Here is a 24,199-nt window from a genome sequence, read left to right on the forward strand (position 1 = left end):
CAAAATTACATTCTGGAAAAAAAGCCATACTATAGCTCAGGGAAAAATGGTCCAAAAAGTGATCGCTCCAAATGTTAAAAAAGTCATAGTACAGCACGATGAGGCCGTTTATAGTATTGTTTGCTGAAAAAACGGTCGAAAAAGTCATTATATTGAGCATTTTAAGCAAAATTACATTCTGGAAAAAAAAGCCATACTATAGCTCAGGGAAAAATGGTCCAAAAAGTGATCGCTCCAAATGTTAAAAAAAGTCATAGTACAGCACGATGAGGCTGTTTATAGTATAGTTTGCTGAAAAAACGGTTGAAAAAGTCATTATTTTTAGCATTTTAAGTCAAGTCACATTCTGGAAAAAAAAAGCCATACTATAGCTCAGTGAAAAATGGTCCAAAAAGTGATCGCTCCAAATGTTAAAAAAAGTCATAGTACAGCACGATGAGGCCGTTTATAGTATAGTTTGCTGAAAAAACGGTCGAAAAAAGTCATTATTTTGAGGATTTTAAGCAAAATTACATTCTGGAAAAAAAAGCCATACTATAGCTCAGGGAAAAATGGTCCAAAAGTGATCGCTCCAAATGTTAAAAAAGTCATAGTACAGCACGATGAGGCCGTTTATAGTATAGTTTGCTGAAAAAACAGTCGAAAAAGTCATTATTTTGAGCATTTCAAGCAAAATTACATTCTGGAAAAAAAAGCCATACTATAGCTCAGGGAAAAATGGTCCAAAAAGTGATCGCTCCAAATGTTAAAAAAAAAGTCATAGTACAGCACGATGAGGCCGTTTATAGTATAGTTTGCTGAAAAAATGGTCGAAAACGTCATTATTTTTAGCATTTTGTGCAAAATTACATTCTGGGAAAAAAAAGCCATACTATAGCTCAGGGAAAAATGGTCCAAAAAGTGATCGCTCCAAATGTTAAAAAAAGTCATAGTACAGCACGATGAGGCCGTTTATAGTATAGTTTGCTGAAAAACGGCCGAAAAAGTAATTATTTTGAGGATTTTAAGCAAAATTACATTCTGAAAAAAAAGCCATACTATAGCTCAGGGAAAAATGGTCCAAAAAGTGAACGCTCCAAATGTTAAAAAAGTTATAGTACAGCACGATGAGGCCGTTTATAGTATAGTTTGCTGAAAAACAGTCGAAAAGTCATTATTTTATCATTTTAAGCAAAATTACATTCTGGAAAAAAAGCCATACTATAGCTCAGGGAAAAATGGTCCAAAAAGTGATCACTCCAAATGTTAAAAAAAGTCATAGTACAGCACGATGAGGCTGTTTATAGTATAGTTTGCTGAAAAAACGGTCGAAAAGGTCATTATTTTGAGCATTTTAAGCAAAATTACATTCTGGAAAAAAGCCATACTATAGCTCAGGGAAAAATGGTCCAAAAAGTGATCGCTCAAATGTTAAAAAAGTCATAGTACAGCACAATAAGGCCTTTTATAGTATAGTTTGCTAAAAAAATGGGCGCAAAAGTCATAATTTTTAGCATTTTAAGTCAAGTTAAATTTTGGAAAAAAAAAAGCCATACTATAGCTCAGGGAAAAATGGTCCAAAAGTGATCGCTCAAATGTTAAAAAAGTCATAGTACAGCACGATGAGGCCGTTTATAGTATAGTTTGCTGAAAAAGCGGTCGAAAAAGTCATTATTTTGAGCATTTTAAGCAAAATTACATTCTGGAAAAAAAGCCATACTATAGCTCAGGGAAAAATGGTCCAAAAGTGATCGCTCCAAATGTTAAAAAAGTTATAGTACAGCACGATGAGGCCGTTTATAGTATAGTTTGCTGAAAAACGGTCGAAAAGTCATTATTTTGAGCATTTTAAGCAAAATTACATTCTGGAAAAAAAAGCCATACTATAGCTCAGGGAAAAATGGTCCAAAAGTGATCGCTCAAAATGTTAAAAATGTCATAGTACAGCACGATGAGGCCGTTTATAGTATAGTTTGCTGAAAAAACGGTCGAAAAGGTCATTATTTTGAGCATTTTAAGCAAAATTACATTCTGGAAAAAAAAGCCATACTATAGCTCAGGGAAAAATGGTCCAAAAAGTGATTGCTCCAAATGTTAAAAAAAGTCATAGTACAGCACAATGAGGCCGTTTATAGTATAGTTTGCTGAAAAAACGGTCGAAAAAGTCATTATATTGAGCATTTTAAGCAAAATTACATTCTGGAAAAAAAGCCATACTATAGCTCAGGGTAAAATGGTCCAAAAAGTGATCGCTCCAAATGTTAAAAAAAGTTATAGTACAGCAGATGAGGCTGTTTATAGTATAGTTTGCTGAAAAAATGGTCGAAAACGTCATTATTTTTATCATCTTAAGCAAAATTACATTCTGGAAAAAAAGCCATACTATAGCTCAGGGAAAAATGGTCCAAAAAGTGATCGCTCCAAATGTTAAAAAAAGTCATAGTACAGCACGATGAGGCCGTTTATAGTATTGTTTGCTGAAAAAGCGGTCGAAAAAGTCATTATATTGAGCATTTTAAGCAAAATTACATTCTGGAAAAAAAAGCCATACTATAGCTCAGGGAAAAATGGTCCAAAAAGTGATCGCTCCAAATGTTAAAAAAAGTTATAGTACAGCAGATGAGGCCGTTTATAGTATAGTTTGCTGAAAAAATGGTCGAAAACGTCATTATTTTTTTCATTTTAAGCAAAATTACATTCTGGAAAAAAAAGCCATACTATAGCTCAGGGAAAAATGGTCCAAAAAGTGATCGCTCCAAATGTTAAAAAAGTCATAGTACAGCACGATGAGGCCGTTTATAGTATTGTTTGCTGAAAAACGGTGGAAAAAGTCATTATATTGAGCATTTTAAGCAAAATTACATTCTGGAAAAAAAGCCATACTATAGCTCAGGGAAAAATGGTCCAAAAAGTGATCGCTCCAAATGTTAAAAAAGTTATAGTACAGCAGATGAGGCCGTTTATAGTATAGTTTGCTGAAAAATGGTGGAAAGTCATTATTTTTTTCATTTTAAACAAAAATACATTCTTGAAAAAAAAAAGCCATACTATAGCTCAGGGAAAAATGGTCCAAAAAGTGATCGCTCAAAATGTTAAAAATGTCATAGTACAGCAAGATGAGGCCGTTTATAGTATAGTTTGCTGAAAAAACGGTCAAAAAAGTAAATATTTTTCGAATTTTAAGTCAAATTACATTCTGGGAAAAAAGCCATACTATAGCTCAGGGAAAAATGGTCCAAAAAGTGATCGCTCCAAATGTTAAAAAAAGTTATAGTACAGCACGATGAGGCCGTTTATAGTATAGTTTGCTGAAAAAACGGTCGAAAAAGTCATTATTTTGAAGATTTTAAGCAAAATTACATTCTGGAAAAAAAAGCCATACTATAGCTCAGGGAAAAATGGTCCAAAAAGTGATTGCTCCAAATGTTAAAAAAAGTCATAGTACAGCACGATGAGGCCGTTTATAGTGTAGTTTGCTGAAAAAACGGTCGAAAAAGTCATTATTTTGAGCATTTTAAGCAAAATTACATTCTGGAAAAAAAAAGCCATACTATAGCTCAGGGAAAAATGGTCCAAAAAGTGATCGCTCAAAATGTTAAAAATGTCATAGTACAGCAAGATGAGGCCGTTTATAGTATAGTTTGCTGAAAAAACGGTCAAAAAAGTAAATATTTTTCGAATTTTAAGTCAAGTTACATTCTGGAAAAAAAGCCATACTATAGCTCAGGGAAAAATGGTCCAAAAAGTGATCGCTCCAAATGTTAAAAAAAGTCATAGTACAGCACAATGACGCCGTTTATAGTATCGTCTACTGAAAAAGCAGTCCAAAAAGTCAACATTTTTAGCATTTTAAGCAAAATTACATTCTGGAAAAAAAAGCCATACTATAGCTCAGGGAAAAATGGTCCAAAAAGTGATCACTCCAAATGTTAAAAAAGTCATTAATTAGCATGTTGAGGTAGTTAATAGTATAACCTGGTGAAAAAACGGTAAAAAAACATTTTAAAAACATTCAACATTTTGAGCATTTTAAGTCAAGTTACATTCTGGAAAAAAAAGCCATAGTATAGGTCAGGTAAAAATAGTGAAAAAAGCGATCGCTCTAAATGTTAAAAAAAGTCATAGTACAACATGGTGACATTGTTTATAGTATAGCCTGCTGAAAAAATGGTTAAAAAAATTAATATTTTGAGTGCTTTCAGCCAAATTACATCATCGCAAAAAATGGCATACAAGAGCTCAGGGAGAAATGGTCAAAAAAATGATTGCTCCAAATGTTAAAAAAAGATGTCATACTATAGTAAGGCTACTATAGGACGACATAACATTGTATGACATTTTTCGCTTGATGTTAGACGAAATTGTATTTCGTGACTTTTGCTAAATTTTGGAAGACGTAGTATACTATGACTACTTATAGTATTTTGGACAACTTTCTGTACTATGACTACTTGTGCTTGTTTTGGAAGACAAACTTTCTACAATTCCTTTTTATGCAATTCGGGGTGACATACTATAGTATTACTTTTTCGTTTTATATTCTTAATACTATACTATGACTTTTGTCATTTTGGATGACAAATTATTTAATGAGTAGTTCTTCCAAATTTGCGAGGATGTACTATACTATGACCTACTATACTATGACTTTTTTACACTATTTTGGACAACATTTTATAGTAGTACTTTTTGATGCTATTATGGACAACATATTATAGTATTATTATATTGTATTATTATAGTATATTGTTGATGGCATTTCATACTTCGACATTTTCATGAATTTTGTATGAAATTTGATAATATACTATTCTATGACTATTTAAATTATACTTTTGATGATATACTGTACTGTACTTTTTTCAATATTTTTGATGACATATATATGCTATACTACAAATTTTAATGGCATTCTTGAGCTTTGAATTCTTTTTATTCTAGCTTTGAAGAATTTTATTTTTTTTTTTTTTTAATTTTTCTGTTTGGAAAAGAGAAGATTTCCATAAAGTGATGAAGCACTAATGCTGAACTAAATCTACATCCTGTCAAAATGAGTGACAGATGTGATATTAAAATGTGTTTCTCATGCTTCTGTCTTTACAGCCACAGGATTCCTAAGGAGCAGTGGTGGCTTAAGCTCCGTCCACTAATGAAAATCCTGGCCAAGTACAAGACGAGCTATGACGTGTCTGACTCGGGCCAGCTGGAACACGTGACCCGGTTCCGACCCAGAGAGACCAACACCTCTGCTGCCATCTGAACCCTCACACTGCTGCCAGAGGAGAGCCTCACTCCAACAAGAAAACAGCTTCACAGAACGGTGAAAGCAACACACACTATGACTGATCGACCGCCGACCGAATGCAAATAAATTAAGGTAGATTTTAAAAGTAATTTTAGAAAGTTATACTGTATGGTTTAAGTCATGGAACTTTTTAGAAGGGACCTTCTGTTTTTTAGATAATGATAAATTCAAATTTGAGGGTACAGCGTTTGGGATAGAGCTCCTTACACAGTTTCAACAAGCTAGCAGAGATGCCAATTTTCTAGATCCCCAATCAAAGTTATTGTAGACTAATATATATATATATATATATATATATATATATATATATATATATATATATATATATATATATATATATATATATATATATATATATATATATATACATATAAGCACTCCTTATCATGTACTGTATAAGTATTTAAGTTTTAGTCCTGATAATGTGGCTAATGTTGTATTTTTTGAACCACCTAGTTGAGCAAAACACCCATGTTGCTTAAAGGCAGCGATGCTGAGGTAGGGGATTCCTATTAAGTCTGGTTTTTGTCATTTTTATTATTTTCTACAGCACTTTGAGCCCAATTATTAATGTAATCCCTTGAAGCTGCTCATAAAGACATAATATATGCCAGGACGATCACACGCTGTCAGTCTAACGCCTGTTCACATCTTGAAAAACATCTACTTGTAATCTTGATTGTAAAATGGAAATGTGACCTACAGGAGGTTTAGTGACCAGAGGTGGCTGTGTGTGTGTGTGTAAATGTCCTGTCACCCGCTAATTGTGTGTATGAGTGTGTGTGTGTGTGTTGTGGTGTTGCCTTAGCGTTGTATCCACACTGGGCTTTGTATGTTGCATCTTATAGTGGTATTTGTTAGTAGGGTCCCGCTGTTGAAAAATGTCTGAAACTTGTAAGCAACATTAACTTTATGTGCTGGCAGCATGATGTGAGTGTCTGGTCAAAAGTAATAAAGCATTTATTGTGTGGAGAGTTCTGAAGTTTTTCGTCAGTGAGATTTATCTGTAAATTTGTTGAGGAAAAAGTCCAATACAAATCTCATCCAAAATTGAAATAATTCCTTTACTTACAGTGGTATGTAGCAATGTTTTGGTTTTATTTGTGCTGCTGATGGCATTGAAAAATTGACATTAAGTACTATTGCTTTCTTGCAGAGTTAGATGAGAATATTGACTCCACTGTCATGACTGTGGTAAACTGCTGAGTGAAAGCAGGAAACAGCTAGCCTGGCGCCTTCCAAAGACAATAAAATCCACTTATCCACCTGCTATCTGTACAAAAACTGTGTATTAACAACACATTGTGATTTAACAGGAAGTTACCAGCCTTGGCCACAAGACTCAAAATCTCCCAATCAAGCAATACTTTAACATGTAACCACCCAAACAGGCGGATTTTGTTAGTTTTTGGGAGGGCGAGTGTACCTGTTTCCCATTTTTATGCAAAGTTGAGCTATCCAGCTGCTGCAGGTTTTTAGGACATTCACAATGCACATATGAAAGTGGTATCAATATTTCATTCTCTATAGGTAAGAATTGGTATTGGAATATATAATTGGAATAATTCAGACGTCACTGTCAACAGCTTCAAGTGAAACAGCGTTTCGATAAAGACTGTTGATGCACCTCGACTGTATCGAGTTAGAGGCAGACTTCTCAGAAATTAAGAATTGATTGAAATCAAGAATTTGTGACTAAAACTGAAAAATAATTCTATTTACAAATGCAAAATGATGCAAAATAAATGATTTCCTGTGGTTATTAAATAAGAGATGACTGTTAATTCCATTCAAGCCAATGTGACATAACTTTTTAGGAGTATTTGCCCTGGTGTTTTGTTTGATTTTTTTTTTGTTTTTCTCCCTCAAACTTTACATAATTTTGTCATTATCATTTGTATATACCAATATTATTGTAGAGTTGAAAATTTGTTATTAAACTAAAGAGGATTTTTTTATATGATCCTATATTCTGAATCATCCAAAAATTAAGTTCCTGAACTACAGAGGAATCATATTGTTATTATCCTGCTGTGAAAACTAAATTTTCAAAAACGTTTTTATGATCACAACAATAAAAAATAAAGACCCACTCAGAATTGGATTTTTTTCAATATTATCCTGTAATATTTATTATGTACATAACAGAATATATAAAAGTGAAGTAATAATCTGAAGAATCAGACAACGTAAGTTTTCAGTCCACATACCTCCTCTTGATATTGTGCGCTTCAGCTTTTTTGCCACTATTGTAAAAAATCCTAACAAGAACATTGTCTTTGGGTTTTCAGTACAGTATGTCTTGCCACTGTGGTACATATCAAGTCCAGTTATCAATTATAAAATACCTGCTGACTGGATTATTTTACAATCCATGAGGGATCTTTTTTAATCGTCTCATTCTCTGGGCCCAGGATAGCAACACCGCACGTCCTCTGACCAACACCGAGGTATCTGCAGGATACGAGACGCTTGTTTTAGACCCATTTTACTAAAATGTGTGAACATTTTGAACTAGAAGCTTATTACATGCAGATTTGTTGGATCTTTATTATCTTAATTAATTATTTAAAATTGAAGATTTTTTACCTTTCAGCCACTTCCACCAGGCCTTTGTGATCGACAGCAAAGAGTTTTTCTCTGTGATTCTGCATCATCTCGTCTGTGACCCCACTCAGGAAGCGACTCATTCCTGTAACACACAAAGTCACGGTGAACAAACTAGTGCCGGTCTTTATGGCAGGAGAACCTAAAACCGATTCAATTTCAAGGCGAAGCACCCAAATAAAGAGGTGTGTCATACACATAAGATGTGTCTGTCTTTTGGACATTTTTGTGAGCATATTTGACTAAACAAAATGAGATATTAAAACTGTCCAACAAACAATCAAAACCCCAAAGATATTCCATTTAAAATGATATGAAACAGAAGAAGCGGGCAGTTAGCAACCACTTTGGCTGAGCAGACCTGAAAAGAAAACATTTTCTGGGGTTTACCATTGAATAGTTTCTCTTCAGCAGAGAAGAAGCTCTGCTGAAGAGAAACTAAACTAATTTTGAGAAGTCTAAATATCTAAACTCGTATTACAGCATTCTACAGTTTATCTAAACATTGCAAGACCCCCTGAAACATTTTGTAATACCCTTTTTTTTACTTTTAATCCAAAAATAAATGATGCCACTGATGCTCAAAACAATGCATCACTTCATTCAACAGAGTGGGAGTCTCACCTTTGTTTGCGGGGGCCACAGGTGAGTCGACAGCTGAGAAGACTGACAGTTTGGCTTCATCGATGTCCTGCTGGGTGAACTGTCCCGACTTTGCCCAGTCCACACTTTTACGAAACGCAGACAAGGTCTGCACCGAGTTTGGGTCCCTTAAAGGCAGATGAGAAATAAACACAAGGTCAGCACATTGGGAAATTCTAATGATCGCTGTTTAACACTTTTTTCAACTCAGGACAGCTGTCCAACGTTTACTAAAGGAGGACTTAAGAAACTGAAGTTTTTCTAAAAGATGAGCGTCAATAAATGGTGTAAAATGTTTGATGTAGATATAGAATATTAAACTGTGATCAGCAGATCTTTGCTGGATTTTCCCTTCCGTGCAGTAGGTAACATATCTGTGAAATGTGGACTGCAAAGCTGTGATGAGTGTGTTGAACTGCTACCTACCTATATGAATAAAAAGAGAAAAGACCTCCACCCATCCTGGCCCCGCCCCCATAGGCTCCTCCCTTCTCCCGGATCTCGCCATGAAGGAATTTTGCCGTCATCAACCTCGCCAAAATACACAAACTGGCAATACAGAAAATGAAGAGGAAAAAAAGTGTTTTTTTACACTCAAAAAGTGCATAATGAAAAAATGAATTTAGAAATGTCGTCAAAAAAAGCACATCTATATTGACCTTCTCCTTTTTTCATGTCACATAAAATAAACTATTTTGGAAAAGTTAAGACACGGTGGCATTTACAGACAGTGGCACAGTCAAATACTAGTCTGGGGAAAATGTATCCAGAAATCAAGTTATTAACGTCTTAATATAGAAATAATCAGTGTTGAGGTCTTGACATGAACTGGTGTCGTTACCTGGCGTAGTCCTCATGGGAGAACGGTACCGTACGAATACTCTCACTGACAAAATTGACGGGGAAGGGCAGCTGGAAGAAAGTTTTCATCTGACAGGGCTGGAAATTCAGCTCCTGAAAAGTGTTGGAGTAAAACACACACACACACACACACACACACACACACACACACACACACACACACACACACACACACACACACACACACACACACCTTAATCCTAATTCAAAATTGGGTTACAGACTGCTATACATGCACAAGACTTTGGCTTGAGGACATTTCCGACTTACGTGGAAAATAATATTAACAGGGAAAAATAGAGTGGAATTAAAGATACAATGTGTAGCATCTTTTAAAATAAATGACCCAAATGATCTCTCACTGCCAGGGTGGTAATATTAATATACAGAGTGAATTATTACAAGAACATTCATAATAACTGTTGTTGATTCTATATGTAAAGATGACATTTCCCTTTTTAATATCAAAGTTTTATGTTTTGCTTTTATAAAAAGGGCTTTCTTTATACTTGTTGACTCCTTTAATTATCTTTTATTACCACAAATTCACGGTCTGTTGAGTAAACTGACGTGAAGTGTTTCATATAAAGAAGCTGATTAGCAGACTATGACTGAACACTTACTGAGATGAGTTTTCTACTCAGTCCGCAGTTATCCTGGGCGTCCAACGGTCTCTGAAATGAAGACATCAAAGAAAGCTGAATATTAAACTTTGATCTGATGTCAATGACATCAATATAACATATATTCTGACTGGTTTATTGGTTCAGATTGCCTGTTGATTCCTCACCTCAATAATATTATTTCTGACAGGTTTGCGAGCCTTTCTGTTATCAGCGACGTCTTTCATAAAACTCTCCAGTTGTGCTGCTGTGTCAGACATTTTCTGTGGAGTTGTGTTAATCGCACACCTGCAAGGAACAGACATTTTAATTTGAAGTAAGGGCATTATGCTTAGCACATGATTTACAGAACATTTACAATGAAATAGTTCATTAAGGTGCAGCAATTAGAATGGCAGAACGGTGCTAACAGTGCTAATAATGTAAAAAAAAAAAAATTGAATTATCAGCAGGTGTACCGTAATATGAACCCACCTCATGTTTTCAGGGTTGAGAAGGTGTTTTTTGATCCTGGGTAGTGTTCGGATGACTTGGCTTAAGTCTGAAATCTCGGCTATCTTCTTCATAAACTTCACCTGATGTTCAAATAAACAAAAAACAAAAAAGCTGTTTTATAAAGTGTTGGCACACAGAAACAGCAGGTAAAAAAGAGAGCATGTAAAAACAAAAGAAAAGAAAAGTTTCTTGCACAAATAAAGTACACAGAGCATGAAGAAATCAAATGATCTCCCACGATTAGAATGATGATATCCAGTGTCTTATAACTACAGCCAGACAAAATCAGTAACACAACATTAATGAGATATATTTTCAGACAACATTTTTCACAATAAGGCGAGTAAGTGTATGCAAAATTTTGACATAAATTAACAAAATTAATGTGTTACATCCACCGTTGCCACACATTTTCACTGACATAATTTCATCTAGCTGACACGTGCGAGGGGAGAGACAGGCTGCGAGGAGAAAATGAAGAAATGCATGTGATGATAAATAAAAAGTCACATAATCGCTGCGTATCAGAGCTACGTTACATCAGCAGCAACAGTAAATAAAGTTGCTGCTATTTTAAGATTTTTTTAATGCCCAGCAGAATGCAATTTATGACCAATTATACCCCAAATTACAAAACATAATCTTTTGGGATCAAATTATAAAGTTAAATGACCTACATTAAATGCTCAAAATTTTTAAATCTTTTTAGAGTGGAACACGATGAACACGTAAGAATCCATTCCAATCCTTGGAAAAAAGCTTGTTCATTTTCTTTTGATGTATTTCTTTAGATGTAATCAAATGAAAATGAACAAGCTTTTTTATGAGTGTGGTTGGTTTCTTTATCCAGATCTGCACAATGTTAAATTCTGTAAATTATTTAAAAAGAAATCCAATTATTTTGAGTTGTTAGGATGCAACATCAGAAAAAAAGTGATTCTTGATATCATATCTTACTGTCAATGTCCTACCATTTTTAAGACTTTTGAAAGAGGAATTTCAGACATTTTAATACCAATTAGTTCTTATTTATAATTAATGAATTTAATGCCTCTTGAGACTTCTTAAAGATCTGCGAGAACCCTGGTTGGACTAAAACGTTGTTACTGAAAAACATGGTCAGCATCACCTCAGTCTGAGGACATGATCATCACTAAAACATAACCTGTCCTGTACCTGTTCCATCCCTCCAAACGTCTCGTGGAGGTCTCCTGCTGGCGTCAGGTGTCGGCCTGCGCGGGTCATAGCATACATGTGACCAGAGTAGGAGATCCCATTGGCCAACTCCTGCGCTGACATCATTACCAGCACTCTCAGGCGCTCTTCATCATTAAAGTGGGGGCTGGAAGAAAACATCGGCTTATTTTAATGCCAGAATTTCTCTGAATCCAGCTCACTGGTATCAATAATTACAGCTGACTTGTTTATAAAAGCAGCAAAAAGACAAAACACAATCAACATCAGAGTGTTTTTTTCTGAATGTAGAAACTGAGTTAACATGTATAAGTGTGCATCTATAGCTGCTGGTGATATGAAGTGTTGGGAGGATGTACCTGTTGAATATGTCGCTCCACAGCTGAAACATGTGAGGAAGGTTCCTCTCCAGGCAGGAGGAGGACAGGAGGACGCCCTGAAGCAGAGAACACAGAGCCAATGAGAGATGCTCTTCAGTGTTTGGTGTTTTGTGAGGCTGTACCTGCAGCAGCAAATCACCTTCCAAGCAAGACAAGAAATCACGAACTGCATTTTCTTAATCCACGTTCTTTTTCTGAGAGGCAACAAGCTGGAGCTTATCCCAGCATGCACTGGGCAGAAACCAGGCAGCCAAACTGGACTGTTTCCCAGGTTTGTATATTTGTAATTTCCTTATTTGCATGATTCTGGGCTGCAGCAGGAAACGCAATATATAATCGCCACACAGAGAAAATAGATCGAAAACAAACCTGTTCCAGAAAAATACACAGTAGGTTTCAATTTATTAGATAGGAAGCAGTGAGTTCAGCGCTGGCACTGACCTGCTCATACATGTCCAGCTGGGTGGAGTCAGGGGAGACCTGGGTGGAGACAGACATGCCCCCTGTCCTCAGCTCCATCTGCTGGGCCTGTTGCCTGTAGTCCAGAGTCCCGCAGCCCATCCTGATTAAACAAACAGAAACACATCCAGTCTCTCAAATTTGTGTTGTGTGTTGAAAAGCACGTGCAGTCGCAATACACAGAAGAAGTATCAATTTGTTTCAATCTCACAGTGGAAAACATAATAGATAAGGTTTGGAACTTGTTTGTTTTAACAAAAAACTCATTTTGTCTTCTGAGCATTCAAGATATTGTTCTGGTTTTACAGACTAACAATTAACTTCCCCTCTGGAAGGCGTTACAGAGCACTGTATGCCAAGACCACCAGACACAAAGACAGTTTCTACCCCCAGGCTGTCACTCTGATGAACTGTAAATAGTCAGAGTGTCAGGAGAGAAAAAAAAGAAACAAAACAAAACAAAACAAAACAAAACAAAAACAAACAAACAAGCAAAAAAAAAAAACAACAAACAACAAATATATATATATATATATATATATATATAAATTCATACTACCTCATGCACAGTGGTTTTTGCACTAACTGTATATTTTTGAATTACATACTGTACATTTTGTATATATTCCCTATCTCTTCCTTTTGTAAATACAATTACATGTCTATGTCTGTCTTTTTCTCTATTTTTCTTATCCCTAACTTATTTCCCTCCCCTGTACTGTGAGCATTGCCAACCCGGAAAAAATTCCTTGTTCCTCATTTGTTGAACTTGGCCAATAAACGTGATTCTGATTCTGATTCTGATTCTGATTCTGAAATAACTCACTTGGTGATGACACTGCAGAAGAGCGGGACATAACGCTGGAGGTCCTCTGGCAGGGTGTTGAGACTACACATGGCTCTGAAGTAAACCAAGCCATTGGTGGGCTGCTCGCAGTACTGAACTGGTACGCCTCCTGTGAGGAACGCACAGAAGAGTTTCATCAAACACACTTGACTTGGGTGATGAGGAGAAAACATCATGCTATAATGACTTTGTTAATGTGATAAGGGCTGTAATACAGTGGGCACTGTGCTGTACCTGCAGTGCTGATTTGAACAGGAGTGATGGGTATCGTGGGCTCGATGTCAGACATTTTGAGTGCAGGCAAACAGGAGGCATCCTGGGATTTACTCTGAGCAGCCAGCAGCTCCAGACCTTTCAAGGAAGAAAAACACACCACTGTGATATCTAGCAGTCATCCTTGCAGGTTGCCTGTGAGAAATCTTTTACTGGTGAATGTCTTGGTGTTAATTCCCGCCCTTGATTAACACCAGAAACACACTGGCTGCCTCAGCGGCGCAGGAGCATTGCCGAACCTGTAGGGTTTTTTTTTTGGCACCCATGCTAACAAGTTAGAGCAGCCACAGGAGCAGTGCTTGTCATGCACGTCTAGACAGTGAAAATGGTGTTTTGATTATCATTTGACGCCAGACCACATTGTACTTCAGTTTAAAAGTCTTTCTCTGTTACAGAGGTGAGGAAATACAACATATCCATTTAAGTTTCCTGCTCCCTTTTTAAAAATAAAAGTCCTCTGACAATGTTTCTGTCGACAGAATCTAATTAGCTGTTGACACAAGGCATTTTTTAATGTGAGATATTTGCAGGTCCGTGCTGCTGACAATGCAGGAGCTTGCACAACTTCATAAATGAGTAAAATTTGTGCTTATAAATGTGGAAACACAGTACTCATACCAGCAGGCAGTCCTGCAGAGAAGCCTCACAACAACACTGATGCCAGTGTGGACACCACAAGCGTGAAACACGCTCACAGGTTGCCGTCACGCACTGCTCATGCGTGCAGTGCATTTCTGGAGTAAGACTTTGTGAAGTGACCTTGCCAATAAAAAGACAGATTCCACACACACACGGAGCAGTGGATGATTGTTACCTTTCTCATAGATATCTTTTCTGTCACTGTCAGACAGAGCCTGGATCTTCTTCTGGAGCATCTCCTCCTCAGCCTTGGCCTGTTTCTCCAAGTAGGCCTCATCTGGGCTCATGGACAGGGTCAGTCTGTGAGTGTTCTCCTGCAGGCCAGGAGGATAGGGGATCAGAAGAGGGACAGAGAAGCATGAATTAGTATTCATCCTAAAATTCAACTGTAGGACCTGAAGTAAAGCCACTGATGATGGAAAGCATGTGTGCTGATGTTAGAAATTTGAGGAAAAGACTAAAAACCCGAGCGACACCAGGGCTGATGAAGCTGACTCTTGATGTCATCCTAAAAAGATGCTAAGGATGTCGTCTCATCAATACAACTGGAAAACAAAGTTAAACTGTATATAATCATAGAGAAAAGATGTCTTTTCATTAGTCGCAGCCTGTACGATTTCATAAATGACATACCTCTGCAATAGCAGGCCTTTAGAAATGTTTGTTACCCGCTTTCGTCATCAGTATGAAAATTAATTTCAAGTAAATCAGTTCATGATGTATGTTTTCCCTCTTTCTCTCGATTACATAATCTTATCCCCCTCCAGAATCCTAACCACTGGCAGTGAGTAATGCAGCTTCAAGGACATTATTCTGTACCGCTGAATTCGGACCGCTGAATTTTGCTCCTTTTTTTCCTCTGTTGACAACTAGCAATATACTAGAGACTCAAACACACATCGATTAAGTCAAGTTGAAAAAGCAGGAGTGGTTTGAATGAGCACACGAACCAGCACCTAACATCACATATCTCTCTCTCTCTCTCACACACACACACACACACACACACACACACACACACACACACACCTTTAAAGTATTACACATATTCTGGCTGGATGTCTCCTTACGGGGCTAAACGAGAGATGCTAAGGCTTGTCACTAGTTTGGCTCACAGGAGAGCCTGAGAAACCTGGGCTTGTTTGTGTCAATTTGCGTCAGAATGTTGAAAACATAGTTAATAAGTGTAAATTGTTTATTTTATATAGTGAGTTATTATGTCTTGTAAGAGTGTGTGCAATGTTCCTGACGCATGGTGCAAAGTGCCACACAGTTCAGTGGCATTTAAAATACAATATGGTTATTGAAAAGTGTGATTAATGTTTCCAAATGGCTCTTATAATACACATAATATTTTAGATTATAGAAAAGCAGACAGAGGAAAAATGTAAGACTTAAGATTACATATTCGAAAAGGAGAAGTACAAAATTATATAATCCCTCCCCTTCTCCATAAGTCATTGAATTTTAATTAACCAGTTTCCTTATTAATTTAAAGCTAAACTCTAATTAATTAAACATATGCACACATGATGAACTAAAACAATAATAAGAATAATAATTAAATAACCAACTAATAAACAATAACCCCTGCAAACACCTGGTGACTGTCAAACCCCCTCTTCATCCCTGTACCTTGTGAAATAAACAAGAATATGCTCAGTTTAAAAAAAGTGCTCATGTCATTCACCTTAAAGTAGTGCTGAACTTTGTCCTGGAGGAAGCGAGGGTTTTCCTTCAGAGCCTGTCTGAACTTAGCAACACTGTCACTGATCTGCAGCAGCTCCACCGGGTTGCCGTCGTGGTTCCACGATGATGCAATGTACTAGAAACACAAACCATATGAAAATGTCAAGAATGACACTGAGAAAAAAAAAAGATTCAGAAAACAAAAAAATCTATTTATCTCTTTTACTCTTGCTTCCTCTTATGTCAGAGAGGAATTTCATAACATGATTTATACTTAAAATAAAATGACAGAAAAATACATTTACTAATTCACATATAAATGATCTTTAAATCTTTAAATCTTAGATCTTAGATCTTTAAATATTGTTGTACTTGTTTAAAGTAGATAAGCAATGTTCTCTTTCAGTGATTGTGGCGTTTGGACAGTGAGAATGGTTTCTAGAATTATAGTACCACATCCTACACAAAGAAATCAGCAAATAAACCGCTCTGTGTACAAGATTGTCTCCCTGGACGATAATTGCATTCTGGATTTGTATGGACATATACAGAAACAAACAAACAGTAACACAAGATTTTACGCACACAAACTACCATTCGTAGTACTGCTAACATACCTCCCACATGGAGGTTTATAAATACATAAAGTGACCTTGCTGTTGGGAAAATTAAATGGAGGTTAGAGACAAACAGCAGTGAACTCACCGAGGCCAGAGACAGGCCAAAGTTGGTGGACTGGTGTTTCATCTGTAGCTCAATCTTGTGGAGAAGAGCCTCGATTCTTTCCTCCTCAAAGCCTGTCCTGTGAGCAAAGATAAGGATGAATGACTCAAACTGATCTGACATATTAGTGTGGACATTTCGAATTCCTCCAATATTCCAACAAACTTTCCTTTTGTCTCTCCTTCCTGTAAAGCACTGGGTTTTGCTTTATGTAAACAAAACGTGTATCAGTACAAACTTGAACAGTGAATGAGGGTGACATGACAGGTGAGGAGCTTTTTACTTTTATTAATCCATGTCTGTGTTATCAACTCTTTTATGGATTTATGAAAACAATATAAAAGTTTGATGGCGAATTTGTCTAATAAATGATACAGTCACTACTCACACGAAGCTGTGCACATTTAATATTGAGCCATGAAATAAAAGTAGCCAATGGTACCACGGTGCTTACTCTATAATTTCATCGATGGTTTGGCTGATGGTTTGTTTCACCCTCTCTGCATCCTCCTCAGCCATTCCCTGCAGTCCTATGCTGAATGACGCCTCTTTGGTGCTGCCGTCATATCTGCACAAAAGGACATTTCAACACAATCTCAACAACACATGAGTATCAGACGCTTAAAGGCCCTTAAAGGCATTGCTTCAAACACAAGGTAGAAGGTAGATTTATTAAAAATACATTGTAAATTACATTTTTCTTTGATCCTGCTACATCTTCAGAGATGAAGGATAAGTTGATTAAAATCTCCAGCTGCTATGAAAATTCCATCCTGTCAATAGATATTTGTACCTGTCAGAATGACCTACTCCACCTTCAATTACACGTATACAAGCAGTGGGCCATTCTTATAGATATTTGTATTAAGTAATTAAATACTTAGGATTTTTTTTTTGTTATATCCATCAGATGTGTTGGATATGTAAGAATGAAATCAGTTATTGAGCTTTCTAACCAAACCACTAACTGTAACTGATCCCAAGTAAGTATAATGCAGGTTTGCTGTTATGTTGAAGCTCATGTACTCACCCTACGACAGAAGAGAAGTCGGTTCCTATCTTGGGTTCAATGAGAGCTTTGTAGAAGGGAGAGTTTGGTCCAGAGATCATTAGAGATGACAGCAGGCTGAGAGTGAATCCTTCAAATGTGTCGGTGATGCTGCAAAGAGAAACCAGAGCAAGACACCAGATACTGAGTACAGGGGAAGGCTCAGAGCTTCACTTCTACAAAACAACTGTTGTATGATGAATCGAGAATGATTGAAAAACTGTCAACATAACTATAAATACACACTGTAACACAAAACACACACTGTAAATAAATGCACAAGGAGATTAGAAAAAACAAAGGATACTACGCAAGTGTGATGCATTCACACGAGGAAAAGAAGATTTTCTTGATTTTTTTTATTTTTCTTGATTAGCACGATAATCTCAGAAAAAAAACATGAAAAAATTAATTCTGCCCTGGATTATTATGTGATTACTATCTCACTATTTCAGAAAAACAAGATCAGACTTTTTCTCCTCACACAAATGCATTATGGTTCTTTATGATACAGTGTCATTGTCATCAGAATCTCATAAATGTCATCCTACTAAAATGGGTTTAAGCATAAATGTCTCTGTGTAACACAGCAGGAGAAAGAAAGACGACGTGATCTTACTCTCCCAGCAGGTAGCTCACACACAGTGTGTCCTGCTTGGCTGGGTCTGGAGCCATAGCATCAGGGCTGCAGGTCACATGGTCTTCTCTCTGGGGAAACCAGTGAGGTTCACAGTGAGATCAGACTGACTGTTAAATGCATTTCCGTTTCTAAAAATAAAACAATAGAACCATGCATGCAAGTGATCATTCAACACGCAATGAATCTAAATAATTCAAACTGACAAGAACCCAATATTTGGATCGTGCTGTTTTGTTTTTTTTCCAAAATAAAGAATTGTAACATGTGACTTATGTCTTCATTAGTTTTGCATTTTTTCCTGTGTTTAGACAGACTCTACACAACCTTAGTAAGCTATTTAAACCAATATAAGATTGGAGGGAGAATAAATGCAGTACATTATCTTACTTAGCTGAAGTAGTTCTTAAGGATTTTACAGATAAAACGTGTCTATTTTTGTCAGATGATACTATAATCTTGAATACCCTTTCACCCTTACATGTTACAATAATATGTCTAAATTACAAACTCACAGGGCTGCTCCAGTGCGGCTGGGATGGGACCTCTGTGTTTGGGTTGATGCGTTCAAATTTGGACAGTGCTTCCTCTTCGATCTGCTTGAGATGCTGCTCCAAAGGCAAATCTCCATAAGTAAAGAACCTAAAGAACAAATAGTGAAAACTCTGAATGGATGTATATGTGTTTGTATTATAAAAGTGCTTTTAGGGAACATTTTAAAACATGTATGCAAAATTTAAAAAGCTACATGATTTCTGTCCTGTTACAGCAACATGCGTGTTTCCTATAAATAATGACAATATCTTTTTTTTTCAAATCAGATGGATGGAGAGGGCAATGAGGGCACAAACTGACAAATGTCTGAAGTTGAAAGCATAGACCCATGTCATGATGTCAATGTGGATTTTAACTAGCCTGTATCAGTTTGCAGCAAGAAATTATTCTTGCTCTGTTCTCATGTCATAACAGTGCAAAACATTTCCTGTTGTTTCTACATTGTGTACGTGTGTGTCCCTCTACCTAGCGTTGCTGGGGTGGTAATGTGTGGCGTGGAACTGTTTGAGTTGCTCCCAGGTGAGGTCGGGAATGGCCAGAGGCTCCCCTCCTGACACCACAGAGTAGGTGTGGTCAGGATACAGCTTGTTCTGGAGGTGCTGGGCGTACACACGCTCATTGTCCGACTGTAGTAATACACACAGGCAAACATACAACAGACTCAAAACATTTCTCAGATTCTGCCATTGCCAAAATGAGAAAAGCATTACTAATTCCAATATAAATATGTTACAACTTTTGATTTTTTAAGCTGTATTTAACATTCCCACAGTGTCTTGAATTTCTTGTTCTCATTCTTTCAAACATATTAGTTGATTTGGTTATTCTACTCCCATATCCCATTATTTGTTTCAGTCATCACTGACCAAACTGCATCTGTATCTGTCCTTGTTCTCCTTTTATAGCCTTGCTTTTTTTTCTGGATTACAGGACATTTTGTTCAAGAGAAGCTCAACTGAACAGAGAAAACTTTCTTTTTTTTTTAATTTTTTTTTTTACTTTTCTGCTATACTTTTATAGTTTTTATAGATTTTCACAGTTTAAGTAGGAAAAACTCACTTGTACATTTAATGTTTTAACTGTTGACACTGTTGAAAAGCTGCTAATGGCCTGTGTGTGTACAAAAAAAGCACTGTATAGAACAGATAATAGCCATGCAAATTAAATGTTAATGACAGGTACTAGGGAAGTGTTGACTTACAAAAGCTCCTTTCATTTCATTGAACACCACTCCTTTAAAAACCAGAGGGGACTTGATATCTGTGGGATTTTCATTCTCCAGTCTCCAGCCCTCCTGCCTGGAAAATTACGACATACACAAACAAAGTAAGCAAGGCTGCCTCCATTTTTCTAACTGTTACAGACCTGTCAGGTGACATTTGCTAATACTTTATCTTTATTACAGTAATGTTAGAAAATACAGTGAAAGACAGAATCACTATCAAGTATTTAAACAGTTAATGTGGTTGACTGTATTTTTGTAACGCCATCAAATGAAGTAAAACAGAGCAGTTTTAGCATTCTAACACAGAACTGTGCCAGAGTAGTCAAAACTCACCAGAAATCCAGCTCTCGTAAACACGGGAAGAAAACTGCATCTAGATAGACTGACAGAAGATTCTGGAAGTCTTTCCCATTTTGGGTTGAGAATGGATACATGGTGTAGTCACTGGCTGTTCACGAGGAAGCAAACAAACAAACAACACACGCAAAAAAGATATTTCAGAAATAACCAACCATCATTTAATTTTCTTTTGATACGGACTAGTAAAATAATGACAGCGGCTTTTTATTGAATTTATCAAGTACGTCCTGTAGTGGTGCATGTAAACACTCTCTCTTATTGTCCGTATTTAAGTCACTATAATAACTTTAAGAAGTCCAAACGTATTATCTGGAATATAAAAATGTCCTGACCTGTAAACACTATAAAATCTTAACTGATACAGTCTGGCAGAGAATTTCCATTACACTAATATGAAACTGATGAACACACATTACATTTAGGTTCAAATCATTGTTCTATACCTGTGAAAGCGTTCATGAAGGTGGACAGGGACCTGTTGAGCATCTTGAAGAAAGGGTCTCTGCAGGGATACTTCTCAGATCCACAAAGCACCGTGTGCTCCAGGATGTGTGGGACCCCTGTGCTGTCCATGGGGGTTGTTCTGAACTGGACACTGAAATACAGGAACGAGTAAGAGATATGTTTTTTATTGCTTTCTTGTTCAAGGATGTGTTGTTATACAAGTAAAACACATTTCAAAGCCATGCTGTGGTAAACTGTGACTGCAGAGAGAAAGTTAAATCTGCCATCACACATGAATTAAAAAAATAGGCGACACATATTCTCACCAACCTGAAGAGGTTATTGGAATCATCTCTGGCTGCGTGGAGGTACTGAGCTCCAGTTTTATCATGAGTCAACTTCACTGCTGTGAGGAACAAGTCAGGCACCACTACAACCTAGGAAAAAAGAATTAGCAGCTAAAGTGATCATTTGATTGATAATAGTAGACATTTTCATTAAGGCTCAAGGTTTTATGTCAGCTACAAATCAATTACTGGTACAAGAAGGTCAATGAAATCATACAGAGAGAACCATAAAACATATCATTTTAAAAGTATATCAATTTAAAATCTGAACAGCATTAGTTTATAAGGCCTTAATTATACTTCTGTAAGTCATGCAAAGTTTACCTCTTTGACTGTAAAGCCATGGATTTTCTGTCCTAGTTGGTACTGACAGGCCCTCTCTTGTGCTGAAGTGCTCTTCAGCTTCCTGGTATACTGCTTGCCTTTGAAACTGGGAGAGGAAAATACTTAGTTAAACTAAGAATACTTAGTAATAGCTATTAGTACAAGGAACATTCACCTATGCTTGCTCAAGCAAAGCAGATTTCATATGAATGATTGAACAAATTAAGATTTAAATGTCGTGTCATGCTCATATTAATGCTCAGCCTGCACGGGCTTACAATACACCATAAAATCAGACAAGCCAGGATCAGAATGCAGCTGCCACATTTTCCAAAAAACAAAACAAAAAAATAGTGAAACAACTCAGGGTTCCTTGAAGATGAAATTGTCATTAAGAGGAAGATAATTCATAAATCCTTCATAGCCACATTTACTATGTTGTATACATTAAACGATCAATTTTGCTTTCTTCCAGTCTTCTGAGATGAAATAGGCAAACTGAAAAACACTTCATCAACATTATCTCCCTCAAGTTGTCACAGTTTTTACAAAAGAAAATGGAACAACTTTCCAGTCCACCCAAGTCACGCAATATACTTTCCTCCCCAAATGTTTTAATTAATCAAACATATTGGCCGCAGGAAGAACACCAGCTCTGAGCTGTGCAACTACAGAAGTTTGGCTTCTGGATAAATGAGATGTGACATATGTTTTGAGGCCAACCTTCTGTTTGACATGCACATATATACTTAATTTTGGCTTTGACAATCATTTTACAGCTTTTGACTTTCTTGCATGCTGGCTGACACATTCCCATAATAGGGCACAGTTCATTAATGATTCTTAATGAAGCTTAAATTAAAAGTTTTTTTTCTCTATTTCAAAATATATCTGTCCAGAGTACACTATAGTTAATGTGGGCCTTAGGTTCAAATATAAAAAGTAACCACTGTAATAAATGAATCCTTAGAAATGAGCATGCCTTTTGTGGATATTTCAGAGTATGCCAACATTTTAGACCATAAGCAAACACCATAAAATTACTACTAAATGTCTGCATGCCGTGAAATGATAGCTAACACAATATGCTATAATAACATATGAGTTTAAGTAAAACTGCTATCATGACTGAGGTCGGAATTAGCTAGCTATCCTCTCCTTTTGCTCGCTTCGATGACCCCAAACCACAGTTACAAACCACAGTTACAAACCACAGTTACAAACCACAGTTACAAACCACAGTCCAAAGGTGGCTTAATCTGCTATTCTATTAAAATACTAGTTAATATAAAAGTATTAACGGCAACGTTAGCTACATAACTCCAGAAGGATGCGTTCTCATCTCTGACTTTGGTCGCACAGCTGTTTCATCACTTTAAATGCCATGTCACTCTGACAAAGTCAAAGCACCCTTTCTAGCACAACAGCTAATCGTATTGTCACAAATAGCCAGTTAATGTTGTCGCGACACAACAAAGTCTCCAACAAACAAAAGTAGCACACATGTTTGGAAACATGCCAGGTATGTTCAAGCTAATTTGCTGTACCGTTAGCTAGCTAACTTACCTTACACATCGAAGTTTCTGGAGCACCGTCTTCGTTTGCCGAAACATGGCTTTGTCAGTCGCTAATTCTTTAAGTATGTGTACTCCGAGTATATTCAGCTGTAAAAACCACACAGTTTAACTCAAATTGTCTCTAATTTCATATTATTTTGGTTTGGATCGGTGTCCTCTCATGCTGTGTGTAAAACATTTCAAACATTTGAGCGGCTGCGCACATAAAAATGGACGCCACGCCTGCGCAGATTGCAGATCTGACAACCATTTTCTGCCGAGTTAAACCTATCCATCCGTACTAGAACTCTACGAATATTGCGCTGAGCAATTTTAGCATGGCTCTATTAGACATCCGCGAGTTAAACTCCCACTTCCAAACAACTTTGTATTTGATTGGTTGACTTGAAATGAAGACCAAGTACGATTGGCTATAACTAATATTACCAAACCATGACTGGTATGGGGTGTTTTTGAAGGACAGCAATATTGTAACACATATTTTACACCACTTTATGTCAGAATTCAACTTTTGGTTCCCTCGAAATAAAGCGATTATTCGTAAAAGATTATCTAAGGAGTTCATCTTATTTTATTTCCCTGTAGATGTAATTTAATCTCTTATCCAGCAGATGTAGCTGTAAGATCATGTTCAGCAAAGTAGCATAAGTTACAGAAGTAGTTTGGTTAGTCACTTTCTTAGTTAGGCGTCACATCTTTTTGTTAATGTTCCACTCTGAAAGTGCAGCTGAACCACCCTTATTAAAAAATAATATTATAAAAAAAGTGTAAACCGTCCCCCACATTTTTAAAAACATTTACATACAATACTGCAGAATTAAAACTGTAATTCAGTGTTGCCAAACAACTTTTGTGTTTGCCATGACATTGCAAACTTCATTTACTAGAAGTGTAGAGCCTGAAAACTGTTTAAAGCATATCTGTTTCAAAAGAAGATTTTTATTATTTATTTATTTATTACTGAGA

General features: G+C 36.5%; 2 protein-coding genes across 8 annotated transcripts in view; one reads left to right on the forward strand and one right to left on the reverse strand.

The window, feature by feature from the left end:
* The window catches only part of LOC121951200 (ATP-dependent 6-phosphofructokinase, platelet type-like), an 84,281-nt gene extending 78,015 nt beyond the window's left edge, over positions 1-6,266 (forward strand). For all 7 annotated transcript variants that reach the window (XM_088085050.1, XM_088085049.1, XM_088085046.1 and 4 more), the window contains one exon: positions 5,083-6,266. In XM_088085050.1, coding sequence (XP_087941176.1) covers positions 5,083-5,239 — 157 coding nt within the window. In that variant the 3' untranslated portion in view covers positions 5,240-6,266. The remainder of the gene's footprint in view (positions 1-5,082) is intronic.
* Positions 6,267-7,388: 1,122 nt separating this feature from the next.
* On the reverse strand, positions 7,389-23,500 carry pitrm1 (pitrilysin metallopeptidase 1). The gene is made up of 27 exons (XM_088085043.1): positions 23,223-23,500; positions 21,657-21,762; positions 21,316-21,422; positions 20,985-21,136; positions 20,515-20,629; positions 20,158-20,254; positions 19,422-19,582; positions 18,917-19,043; positions 18,384-18,472; positions 17,747-17,875; positions 17,171-17,284; positions 16,699-16,795; positions 15,995-16,129; positions 14,480-14,618; positions 13,627-13,743; positions 13,372-13,501; positions 12,528-12,648; positions 12,066-12,142; positions 11,689-11,854; positions 10,492-10,592; positions 10,185-10,305; positions 10,018-10,068; positions 9,375-9,487; positions 8,960-9,082; positions 8,516-8,661; positions 7,874-7,976; positions 7,389-7,738 (listed from the first exon to the last, which is right to left on the reverse strand). Exons 1-27 carry the CDS (start codon positions 23,267-23,269, stop codon positions 7,645-7,647), a joined length of 3,078 nt encoding a protein of 1,025 aa, XP_087941169.1. The 5' UTR covers positions 23,270-23,500; the 3' UTR covers positions 7,389-7,644.
* Between the last annotated feature and the right edge of the window lie 699 nt (positions 23,501-24,199).

This window comes from Plectropomus leopardus, chromosome 12 (assembly GCF_026936395.1).
Source record: "Plectropomus leopardus strain MGB_pleo_1.0 chromosome 12, ASM2693639v1, whole genome shotgun sequence".
Lineage (NCBI taxonomy): Eukaryota > Metazoa > Chordata > Actinopteri > Perciformes > Serranidae > Plectropomus > Plectropomus leopardus.

Excerpts from the sequence above, each read along its gene's own strand:
- pitrm1 (XM_088085043.1), bottom strand. The coding sequence starts at position 23,269 with ATGTTTCGGCAAACGAAGACGGTGCTCCAGAAACTTCGATGTGTAAG. Across the intron at positions 16,130-16,698 it reads TTGGCCTGTCTCTGGCCTCG|TACATTGCATCATCGTGGAA; the intron begins GTGAGTTCACTG and ends TTGTGTTTCTAG. Across the intron at positions 13,744-14,479 it reads AAAAGATATCTATGAGAAAG|GTCTGGAGCTGCTGGCTGCT; the intron begins GTAACAATCATC and ends CTTCCTTGAAAG.